Genomic DNA, 13,067 nt, shown 5'->3' on the forward strand with positions numbered 1-13,067 from the left:
CAAAACCAGTTTGCTTTCATTTTTCATTTTTGGCTCCACTATGCTGGCGTTGTTTAAGCACCCATTTTCATTACCAGTTTTCAGAACCAAATGACAAAGGAAGAAATGAGCTCTCCAGGGGCATCTAAAGAGTCAGTAGAGGCAGGTACTTGAAAGCAGTGGCAGAGGACCAACTAGGGATATTTTCAAGTACCAGAAAGGGGGAAAGCAGCTTCCAGGAATACAGTGCAATGAGCCAATACTTCAGGCTTAGAACATTACAAGGATAGAAAGCACCTTAAATTCAGGAATCAGAAATCTGGGTCTCCAACAGGTAAGCAGGTCTACCAACTGGGAAAATGGCTGGGACTTGGTATACTTGAGCTGTACATATTTCCGTAGAGCAGAGACAGCCAAGCTACCACATTCCGCACTTCTCATTTTAGTGGCATACCAGGGTTCCAAGTTTAATGCACAACATCTGTGCTTCACAAGAGCTGAAGCCAAATGTAGGGTGATGTCCCATTGGTTAACTATATGCAGAAACCAAAGCATAATGTGCACAAAGTGGAATTTACACTTGCAGCACCGTAAGCAAACTCAGACTTCTCAGCAAACTAAAGGCCAGTTAGCACAGGAGAAAATATAAATCGGCCAAATCAATTTTTATTAGTCTCAAGTGTAGTCAGTTGTTGTATAAGTGACCCAGTACTCCAAAGCCAGCTTCCTAAGTGCATCCTGTACTCTAGAGAGATGAGAAACCAGCCCTCCCTGCACTTCTCCTACAAAGGTAGGGAGAGGAATTGTCCCACCATAGCCTAATCCTGCAGAGAACTTATTTTGTCAGTTTTATGATATACCTTCCAACCAAAAGCCCAGAATGGAACTTAATGTCCACAAACACACGATACACACCTAATGACAGCATTCATTCACTCAGCCATTCATTTATTTATTCAGTATTCACTGTCTGGTGACCTTTGGGTGCCCAGTTCTATGCTAGATGCTACGCTGTGCTGTGCTATATAAAATGCATTTGCAGCCAAATTTCAACTCAAATCTGAATTTGGGATCAAATCCACTAACCAGAGAATTACCAACCAGTATGAAAATGAAGCACATATTTTAGAACTTTCTAATGTGTTATTAACTCTTTGTTTGCAGTGTCTGTGGGATATGAATATGAAATGTGCCCTGACTTCATTCTCTGGGAGAAAAGGACAGTCATTTTGCAAGGTTTTGAGATGGATGCTTCTAACTTAGGAGGCTGGTCCTTAAATAAACATCATATTTTGAATCCTCAAAGTGGTAAGCAAATTTTTTAGATTTTTATTAATACTGTTTTCCTAATGCTATATAATGACTTGACAGAAACTAGCAACAAATGCTATATATAGAATACATATCATTAAAGAAAATTTTGAAAAGTTTTCAAAAATTACCTGTAAGTTCACCACCTAGAGATGACCATGTTATTGTATTTCTTTTCACATACAATAACCTGATTTCAAGTTAGTGTTAGTATAGCGAGACCTCTTCACAAAGTTATATGAAACTGGATTTCAAAAATCAGCTATCATTATTGCTCTATCCCCAGTCATTAACCTCCTTATGTGACTTTCTAACTAAGCTTTAAAAAAATGTAATAGTTATTACCATATTTTATATACCAAACCAAAACCAAACCAGTTACCATAGAGTCTATTCCGACTCACAGCAACCCTGTGGGACAGAGTAGAACTGTCCCATAGGGTTTCCAAGGAACAGCTGATGAATTCAAACTGCAGACCTTTTTTGGTTAGCAGCCTAAGAGCTTTAACCACTGTACCACCAGGGCTCCTATTTTATATAAGACACTATCAATTATGAGTACATCACTATTCTATGGAAAATACTGCCAGTTAAACAATGACATGCATAGATTGTAAGATACATTCTGATTTCAGAGATGTTTAAATAAATAAATGTGAGGCAAAACGTACACCTTCAGAATCAGTGAATCACCTATAAAACATTTTTGGTTTTCAAAGGGTTTTAGTGAGCTTTGTCCCATTTTAAACACAATAGCCCTGAAATATGGTGTTAACCCCATTTAAAAGATCAAAAGGCTGAAGGTAAGATAGTCACACAACTTCCCAAAGTTGCACAGCTGTTGTTAGCTGCCCTGCCGTGGGCACAGTCCTTTCCAACTCCTGACAATCCCATGTACAACAGAATGAAATGTTGCCTGATCCTGCGCCATCCCCACAATCCTTGCCCATTGTTGCAGCCACTTTGTCAATCCATCTCCTTGAGGGTCTTCTTTTTGACGACCCTCTACTTTACCAAGCATGATGTCCTCCTCCAGGGACTAGTCCCTCCTGATAACATGCCCAAAGTACGTGAGACAAAGTCTTACCATACTCGCTTCCATGGAGCACTCTGGCTGTATTTCTTCCAAGACAGACTTATTCATTCTTCTGGCAGTCCATGGTATATTCAATATTCTTTGCCAACACCATAATTTAAAAGCATCAATTCTTGTTCTTCCTTATTCATTGTCCAGCTTTCACATGCTTATGAGGTGATTGAAAACAGGGTGACATCTTTGCTTTTTAACACTTTAAAGAGGCCCTTTGCAGCAGATTTACCCAATGCAATGTGTCCTTTGATTTCTCGGCTGCTGCTTCCATGGGTGTTGATTGTGGATCCAAGTAAAATGAAATCCTTGACAACTTCAATCTTTTCTCCATTTAACATGATGTTGCTTATTGATCCAGTTGTGAGAATTTTTGTTTTCTTTCTGTTGAGGTGTAACCCACACTGAAGGCTGTGGTCTTTGGTCTTCAGTAAGTGCTTCAAGTCCTCTTCACTTTCAGCAAGCAAGGTTGTGTCATCTGCATAACACAGGTTGTTAACGAGTCTTCCTCCAATCCTGATGCCCCATTCTTCTTCATATAGTCCAGCTTTTCGGATTATTTGCTCAGCATACAGATTGAATAGTTATGGTGAAAGGATACAACCCTGACACACACCTTTCCTGATTTTAAACCAGGCAGTACTCCCATGTTCTGTTCGAATGACTGCCACTTGGTCCATGTACAGGTTCCACATGAGCACAATTAAGTGTTCTGGAATTCCCAGTTTTGGCACTGTTACCCAGCACTATACCATGCAGTATTCTGTTGTGATGCATAGGACTTTCGTTGGCTACTTTTCAGAAGTAGGTTGTCAGGTCCTTCTTCCTAGTATGTCTTAGTCTGGACGCTCCGCTGAAACTTGTCTACCATGGGTGACCCTCCTCGTATTTGAAATACTGGTGGTATAGCTTCGAGCATCACAGAAATACACAAGCCACCACAGTGTGACAAACTGCAAGATGATAGGTGGTGATTGCACGGTAGTAAGTGGCTAGAACCATGGGCTTTTCGTCCTACACCCCAGTTATTTATTCACATAAATTTCAGTATATCCAATAAGAAGCCAGGAACAGAGAAAAAGGACAGTAACGGTAAAGAAAGAAAGGAAGCAGGAAGAAAACAGGAGAAGTGAAAGAGTCCCAGGATAGACAATGAAGTCCTGGAGTTCACTTAGCTCTAAGTCTCCAAAGTCCTAGACTCAGGAGGAAACAGCAGTTCGAATCAGAACACTCTTATCTTCAATCTTTCCCTTTTTGGGGCCACTTTTCCTGCTGCCACTCCTTCCTAATTTGTAATTCAAATGTTAAAGAAATCAGGAGGAAGGAACCATGGTGGATCTGTGGTTAAGCTCTTGGCTGCTAACCCAAAGGTCAATGGTTCAAACCCACCAACTGTTCAGTGGGAGAAAGATGAGGCAGTCTGCTTCTGTAAAGATTTCCAGCCTTGGAAACCCTATGGGGCAGTTCTGCTCTGTCCTTGAGCCTATGCTTCTCCCACGCAAACTGATTTTGCTACCCTGATTATCAGCAGTTCATTCATGTCCCTCTACCTCCTTTTACATCCTACTGGGATACCAGTCATTGGTGTTTCCATTTGAATATCTCCTGGCAAGTTTTCCTTGTGGAACCATACTCCTCTTCATCTAAGGAGACAGATTCTGAGCAACCTGAGCAACAGGACATGTACTTTGGGTTATTTTTCCAGAATTGGGGATGAGAATATATTGAGGCAGATGTACTCTTTCATCCAGCCATCCCTGTATCCATCCTTCCTTTGTGGGACAGCTAGCTAAGGCAGGGTCATTTTATAAGGCCATGATCTGATCAAGGCTAACAGGTCCGTTTGGAATCATACCTATGGTCTTACTTTGTTAGCGCCCTATTCAAATCTGCTGAGCCAAGACAGGCTGGGGAACTTGACTGGCAAAGCTAACCAGGTTTGCTTCAAAAATAGAATGAGACCACTTACCACAGTCCCAGTGTGGGACCCTGTAGGTGAATGAGTCCGACGCCCTTCTCTCCCCTTAAAGGAAGACTCTAAATTCTATTTCAAACTCTTTATTTTTTTTAAGAGCAAAGATTCAGGCACAGATATAAAATGTCAACTTTTTTTTTTCTGTTGTCAAAAGGAGAGCCACAGTTTTAAAAGTACAAAAACGAAAGGGCAGATGCCACTTATTAAATTATTAGGTTTTTTTTTGTTTTGATTTGAAAGAGTTTGACATTTTAAGCAGCCGTTTCTTTTCCGCTCACTTTTATTGGCTTGTATGGATTGTCTCTTTCAAATGCCTGTCATTGACATTAAACACAAAGTGGGAAATGACCTCAATTGAACCAGCCCCCAACTGTGCTCCCAGTCCTGTATCCTCTCACCATTTGCTTCACACAGGCTTAAAAGTTCAGAACATAGGAAGCTATTGAGAAAGTTGGCTTTGAGGGGACCCTGATTTCCACAAATGCGTTCTCTCCATTTAGTTAATGCACCAGTAATTAATTTTAGGTAATAAGAACCAACTTATTCCTGAGAATTTTTTATAGCTTTATTGGGGTATAATTTATGCACCATATAATTCACCAATTTTAAGTGTACACTTCAATGTTTTTTAGTAAATCTGTAAATATGTGCAACTGTCACCACGATCCAGTTTTAGAATATTTTTATCACCCCCGAAAGATTCCTCATGCCCACCCCCCAGCCCCAGGCAACCACTAAATCTGCTTTCTGACAATTTTATCCTGAGAAAGGAGCCTTGCTTTCGATAGTTTTTTTTTTAAAGGGACCATTTGTTAATTTTATCATCTCATTTGTAGATGCATTGCATTTCTAACCAAAAACCGGTCACAATTGCCAGGAAACAGATCTGAAGCCAGCTTTGTCACTGCCTTTCAGCCTGACCTTGGACACGAACACCTCTCTTGGGACAATTTCACAGTCTAAATCCCACCCACAAAGGCAGTTTTAGAAGCAGGAATGATAAGTGTGAAGGAACAGGTTTGGGAAGACCAATTTAGAAAGCAATGCTCTTTCCCCCTCAGGTCAGACAGTCTCTTCTGACTGATTAAGGCAAGAGCAACGTCTCTCCAAATTCCCACTCTCCACTTCTCTCTGGAAAAAGCCTAACACTTTAGGCACCACGCTTTTTTGATCTGAGACAGATAGTAGATTAGAAACAAGAATCTATCTTCCCCCAATTCCCTCTCCCTGGTTAAAAAGACACCCATAATTAGATTGGGTGTCTGCTGCCATTCAATTTCTCAGTTTTCCTTTGACTCCAAAATCATTATGCAATGGGTAGCTTCCAGTAGGCAGTGTTTTCAGACCATTTGCCATTTCAGTTGCAGGAATTATATTTCCCTGACAATTAACCATTGGTTGTGGAGAATTATTTCCAAATATTATGCCTGACATATGTAGATGGTTCCTACTTTCACTGAGATAAAAAACACCAGGCCCTTGATGTTTTTCAATATTAGTCATTCAAAATACATCTTCTTAGTGATTATAGAGTGCATATTCATTCCTTTAAAAAAAAAACTCAGTCTTTTAAAATCATGAGAGATGAAAATGTGTACCTGAATCATCTGTTACAGAGTTAAGCTATTATAACATATCATTATATCAAGAATATCAAATTTTTTTTTATCCCCTAGTGCTTCCTGCCAATTCAGTGTTAAAAATTATTAGAAAGAACAATACAGGGTACTAATTGGGTATTTTCATCTGTCTGAAATTGGTATTTTCTTTAACTTAGCCTCCAAGATAGGCCAGTAGTTTGTCAACAAATGGTTTTACTGGGAGGGGGAGCAAGTTTCCATTGATCAGACTGGCATATCTCCCAGTCTGTGTATATATCCTCTCAGTCAAGTCCTGAGAGAAATATGTATCATGTCCCTGTTGTTCATAAGTCTGAAAAATGGTTTCTTCTTTGAAATCAGCATAAAGCACCACCCACTGGCTTCCAGGAGGAATTTTTATTTCAAACTTATTTATAAGCTTCAAAAAAGTTCTGAACAAGGGAGCAGGAGGGTATGAACATTGTGTTTAAAAAGTGTGCTTACCTTATTACACAACAGACTTGGCTTTTTGGCATAGAAAAGGAAAACTTAAGGGAGAAAATGTGCAGTAGGCCCCAGTCAGTGGAGTTTCTCTGCTGACTATAAACCAGACACCCAATCCTTAGCAGGAAGTTGGCCTTCATATAAATAATGTGTGTTGTCCTAGGATCATTTGATTCTGTTTTCAAAATGAGCATGTGTGGCAGAATAAAGTAGAAAGGAGGCAGCAGTAATTGATCAAGATTTCCAGAAACATAAACAAAATATTTTCAAAGCAACCTTTTGCAGAAGAATTGGTGTTAAATCATTGTTGCTAGATGGTATGCCCTGGTTCTATGTAATGGAAGGTTAAACAGATTCTTGAAACAACAAAAACACCCTTCAAAATGATCTATTTTCCCATGGCAATAAAAAAGGGGTTTGCCCATTTTTGTTTTGATTGCTTCAGCTTTAAACAGGAATGGTAATTTCAGTACACGGGCACTTTAGTACCTTGCATGAAAGCAAGACATCAATTGTTAAGATGTAATCAGAAAGTACATTGCCTTATGTTTTATTTCCTTTAATCATTCTTCTTCTTTGATGGAGTGCTGGGTTTTCTAATAGAAAAGGGGAGTTTTAGAATTGCAGACGTAGAAGAATGGTTTAGAATAGCCATCTTTAGTTTTTAAATTGCCAGGAGCCTGGTAATAACATGTCATTTTGAGGGTAATTGTTAACTATACCAGAGCCCTGGTGGTACAGTGGTTAAAGCGTTTGACTGCTAACTGAAAGGTTGGCAGTTCGAAGCCACCAACTGCTCTTTGGGAGAAAGACGTGACTGTCTGCTTCTGTAAAGATTTATAGCCTTGCTGAGGGCTGTGGGGACCATGGTCTCAAGGAACATCTAGCTCAATCGGCATAACATAGTTTATAAAGAAAATGTCCTATATTCTACTTTGGTGAGTAGTGTCTGGGGTCTTTAAAGCCTGTGAGCGGTCACCTAAGATATTCCACTGGTCTCACCCCTTCGGGACCAAGGGAGAATGAAGAAAACTAAAGACAAAAGAGAAAGATTAGTCCAAAGGACTAATGGACCACAACTACCACGGCCTCCACCAGACTGAGTCCACCACAGCTAGATGGTGCCCGGCTACCACCACTGACTGCTCTGACAGGGATCACAATAGAGGGTCCCGGACAGAGCTGGAGAAAAATGTAGAACAAAATTCTAACTCAAAAAGAAAGACCAGACTTACCGGCCTGACAGAGACTGGAGAAACCCTGAGAGTATGGCCCCTGGACACCCTTGTAGCTCAGTAATGAAGTCACCCCTAAGGTTCACCCTTCAGCCAAAGATTAGCAAAAAAAAAAAAATTTTTTTTTTTTTAGACAGGTCCATAAAACAAAATGAGACTAAAGGGGCACACCAGCCCAGGGGCAAGAACTAGAAGGCAGGAGGGGACAGGAAAGTTGGTAATCGGGAACCCAGGTTCGAGAAGGGAGAGTGTCGATATGTCATGGGTTTGTTAACCAATGTCATAAAACAATATGTGTACTAACTGTTTAATGAGAAACTAGTTTGTTCTGTAAACCTCCATCTAATGTACAATTAAAAAAGTCAAGGAAAAAAAATTTACAGTCTTGAAAACCCTATGGGGCAGTTCTACTCTGTCCTACAGGATCGCTATGAGTCAGAATCAGCTAGAGAGCAATGGGTGTGGGTTTTTTTGTTTTTTGAGTTTTTGTTTGTTTGGTTGGTTGGTTGATACATATTTTTTAAAAATGGTGATCTACTTATGAAAATAGATGTTAATAGCAAATCTGGTATTTCCAAGCCAATAATTGGAACTATTTTTTAATAATATACCCTATAAGTGCACTGCTGGACACTGACATGCTAAGCAGCGGTTTCCTCATTTGCTGAAGAGCATATCATAGCCTCATCAGTAGAATATTCAGTTAGTGATCATCAGTAGATTTCTTTCCAGTGATGTAGTGTGACTGTCGTTCTAGTTCTTATTCACTTCCTCCCAATTCATTTAAATTGCAATATTGATTTACTGCAAGTAAATGTGCTTTTTTGGGAAATGACATTCAGTCCTATTAATCTTACTTAATTAACTATTCCAAATCTTAAGAAATTTCTTTACCACCTAATAAAGTTATTGATAAAATTAATAAGAAAGTAGTGATCCTCAAGATATCTCATAGTTCTGCAATAGAAGACCAATTTGTTGGCGCATAAACTCACGGTTGCTCCTACAAATCATATGTTGAAAAAGGAGCTAGAAATCATCCTGGGAGGGAAGTAAAAATACTTAGATTTGAAATCTGAAAGCTATTTGATGGATGGGATTTCTGGTTTTTGGAAGTCCCCTTCCGAGCACATATTGGTGCCATAGTGTTGTACATGTTTTGCCCTCTTATTTATTTTTGCCAGCAATGTTCCTATCTCAGAGTAATCAATAGTTTCTTTTGTGGGACTGTGGGGAAGAAATGAGGAAGATACTTCAGGTAATGTTTAGGGAGAGAAACCATCAGAACAGGAAAATAGATAGCAGGGGCCATGGGGGGCGAGGAGTATCAGGTTATACAGTGTAACTACATTCATTCATTTTCTGTCAGTTAACTCCCTCTGACACATTGGCATGCCTTCCTACAACGTGGATGTTTTACCTGACCTGGCTAATTCTGGGAAGACTTGAGCTAAAATTTAGCACAGTAGTACTTGTTCCTTGGATTTTCTGCCCAGGCTCAGTGAGTTTGCAAAATCATTGAGATTTGGACAAGAAAACTGTGAGATTCAAAACCTATTTTCAACATTTACTGAACACTTCTAATGATTTGGTCACAGAGATCGGCACTAGAATACAGAAAGGTGTAAAACAGAGTGCCTATCTTCAAGGGGCTTATGTTCTAATGGGAAACATACAGAAGTAATGAAACCTGTATAATACAATGTGTCACAATAACCAACCAGTTGCCTTAGAGTTGACTCTCACTCAGGGTGACCCCGTGTTTGTTACAGTAGAAGTGTGCTCCATTGGGTTTTCAATGGCTGATCTTTGAGAAGTAGATTACCAGGACTTTCTTCCGAGATGCCTCTGGATGAACTCAAACTGACCCCCCTTTTGGTCAGTGGCTAAGTGCTTAACCGTTTGCATCACCCAGGGGCTCCAAGTGTTATAGAGTTATGGAGAGTAAACAATGGGAGTACAGAGGAGAGAGTAACTAACTGCCTGAATGGTGCACTGGGGAAAACTTGAGCTGAGCTTTGAAAAATGGGTAGGGCTTCCTAAAGCAGACACTATAAGGAGGGCATTCAGGATAGAGGGAATAGCTTGTACAAAAAGCAGGGAGGAATGGGAGTATGCAGAAGTAATTGTAAATGGTTTGTTATAGCTAGAGCTGAAGATACAAATGAGAGGGCAATGAGAGGAGAGACTGAAGAAGTAGGCAAGGGCCAAATCAGGAAGGATTTTGTATTTATTAATAATAAGGAATGCACCCCTTACTCTTGAGGGGATATAGAGCTATTGAAAGGTTACAAGCCACTGACTAAAATAATCTCTACTGCAGGAGTGTAGCAGATGGTTTAGAGATAGGTGTGCATGGAGACCAGAAGACCAAGAACTTTAGAAAAAATGAACTAAAGCAGTAGTAGCAGGAATGGAGAAGAGGAAACCGGTTCGACCAATTTTAGGAAATAGACTCAATGGGAACTGGTAATTGATTCAATATAACCCAGTGCCGTCGAGTCAATTTCGACTCATAGTGACCCTATACGTCAGGGTAGAACTGCCCCAGAGAGTTTCCAAGGAGCACCTGGCGGATTTGAACTGCCGACCCTTTTGTTAGCAGCCATAGCACTTAACCACTACGCCACCAGGGGTTTCCAATTCGATATAGAGAATGAAAGAAAAAGAAGAGCCATGTTGATGCCCAGCTTTCCAACTTGGATAACTGCATGTATAGTAATACTCCTTATAAGATGAATAGGGAACACGGAAGAAGAGCAGGGTTTGGTAGAGGGTTATTAAAATAATGAATTCAGTTTTAAACTTAAGTTTGAGATACATGTGGGGCATACAAGTAAAGAGATCCAGCAGGAAATTGCATGTCAGGAGAGAACTCGGGGTGGGAGAAAGTTTCAGCATATGCAAATGGGAGTTAAAGCTGTGGGTATGGATGAGGTTGCCCAAAGAAAATGACTGCAAAGTATTTTCCAGCATTTTCATAAGTCAGTATCTCTATTTCCTGCACTGATGATAGTGAGATATGGTCCAAAAAAGTGGAAAATTCAAGTCCCTTTCATATATCTTTGAAGTGTATTCTAGCAGTATGATTTCTTTTCTTTTCACAGAAGCAGATTGCCTTCCTGATTGTGTTTTGCTAAGGTTAATATTCACATTGACTGACATTCCTTTTTCAGGAACCAGTCGTGGAGGGAGGGTAATTTGAAGTCAGACAGGTGTGTGCCAGATATTAGGAGAAAGCCAGCCAGAGATGAAAAATTAGCCACAGATGATTCACAGAGCACAAAATGAAAGGAGATCATTAAAAGTTAGTCATCAAATGCCTTTTTGATGCATTTAGAATCAGCATTAAAGGGACTAGTTGTATTACTCCATTTCACAGATGGACAAACTGAGACAAAGTGCTATGCTATCCTTTGTTGTGGTTATGCAGTTAAACAAAACAAGGGCAGTGGATTTCACAACTTGGGTTCTCTTATGCTATGCCAAAGCTCATCTCTGTTTGAACAATGAGATAGAAATAAAAATATTGCCAAGATTACTGGGGGGTAATTGTTTCTCTCTCTCATTTTTCTTGTGTCTAGGAATCATACATAAAGGGAATGGAGAAAATATGTTCATTTCCCAGCAGCCTTCAGTTATATCAACCATTATGGGTAACGGACACCAACGGAGTGTAGCCTGCACCAACTGCAATGGCCCAGCCCGCAACAACAAACTCTTTGCTCCTGTTGCCTTAGCTTCTGGCCCTGATGGCAGTGTGTATGTTGGTGACTTCAATTTTGTAAGGCGAATATTTCCCTCGGGAAACTCCATTAGTATTTTGGAATTAAGGTAAGTCTTCTCTAATCTCTATGTTTGCTTAGTGGATAAAGAAGCAAGAGTAAAATAACATGAAGAGACAAGGGCTTTGCTAGAAGGAGCAGAAAACGCAGCTGCCCAGGATATAGCACTGGGTTAATATGCAGGAATAGGGGCAAAGGGCATAGTTATATATGGCCATCCCTCCTGCTTGAAGGAGACTTTGCGCACTGCTTTGGAGAACCAGGAAGTGTTGTCATCCCTGTATGTGTGGCTTCCCTGTATGCATTGTCGTCAGTGACATGGATCTCAATACTTCCAAGTGCTCAGGTAAGTAAGTCACTCACCCCATCCTGGTCACTTCTGAAACTGATTTAAACAAATCTATTTTTTTTTTTATTGCATTCTAGCAGGTAGATTTTATTACTGCCAAATCCAAAAGGTAAAACATTCTAAGTTCTGAAGGGCCGATTGTTTTTAAAGTTTGTATTTTAGATGAAGGTGTACAGAACAAACTAGTTTCTCATTAAATGGTTAGTACACATTTCGCTTTATGACATTGGTTAACAACCCTACAACATGTCAACACTCTCCCTTCTTGACCTTGGGTTCCCTATTACCAGCTTTCCTGTCCCTTCCTGCCTTCTAGTCCCTGCCCCAGGGCTGATGCACCCCTTTAGTCTCATTTTGTTTTACGGGCCTGTCCAATCTTTGGCTGAAGGGTGAACCTCAGGAGTGACTTCATTACTGAGCGGAAAGGTTGTCTGGGGGCCATACTATCAGGCAGCTGATTTTTTGAAGTGAGCATCGCATAAAGTAGAAAGTGGAAGTCTGTGTTTGTGTGGCATGATAAAGGGTAAAGATAAATACTTTAATTGTTGCAAATGATTGAAGCATTTATCTATCTCTAGCCTTTCTCACTCTGTTCTAGGAATTTTCTTGAGCACACAAATAAGTATTTTGACACCTTTTGAAAGGAATTCAAATCTTTTGGTATTCCATATCCTGAAGTTACACAAAGATTACAACTAAATAAACCATGGTTTAATCAGCTTATTTCTCCCTTTCTGAGACTATAAAACACAAATACGCCCTCTGGAGTCCTAGAAAAGCAGAGTATCCACCCCCATTCCAGTAGGGATGCTCTGTCTTCCCTGGGTAAATTAGTAGAGACTTCCCTCTAATTGTTTAGGACAGCTTTATCCCTAACACATGCCTTTGGAACAGTAGCCTGCAAGTTTCTCTACGTTAGAGAAGATTTTGAGGCTAACCTATAAACTATTCCATAAAACAATTATTGCCATAGGCATCACCTCAAAGACCTGAAAAATAGTGGCCAAAAATAGTGCCTGGGAGAGCAGAGACATTGATTTAACGATAGTTAAGCACTCAGCTGCTAAGCAAAAGGTCTTTGGTTCAAATCCACCAACCATTCAGCAGGAGAAAAGACCTGGTGATCTGCTCATGTAAAGTTTACAGCTTCGAAAGCCCTATGGGGCAATTCTACTCTGCTCTATAGGGTCACTGTGAGTTGGAATCCACTCGATGGCACACAGCAACAACAACAACATGTACAAAGCACCGTCAAGGCCAAT

The 13,067-nt window shown here is 40.1% G+C and overlaps 1 protein-coding gene across 8 annotated transcripts in view; it reads left to right on the top strand.

The window, feature by feature from the left end:
- TENM1 (teneurin transmembrane protein 1) overlaps positions 1–13,067 on the top strand; it is an 893,898-nt gene that overhangs the window by 749,247 nt on the left and 131,584 nt on the right. For all 8 annotated transcript variants that reach the window (XM_049871612.1, XM_049871606.1, XM_049871609.1 and 5 more), the window contains 2 exons: positions 1,144–1,287; positions 11,256–11,505. In XM_049871612.1, coding sequence (XP_049727569.1) covers positions 1,144–1,287; positions 11,256–11,505 — 394 coding nt within the window. The remainder of the gene's footprint in view (positions 1–1,143; positions 1,288–11,255; positions 11,506–13,067) is intronic.

Source organism: Elephas maximus, chromosome X (genome assembly GCF_024166365.1).
Source record: "Elephas maximus indicus isolate mEleMax1 chromosome X, mEleMax1 primary haplotype, whole genome shotgun sequence".
Classification (NCBI taxonomy): Eukaryota; Metazoa; Chordata; class Mammalia; order Proboscidea; family Elephantidae; genus Elephas; species Elephas maximus.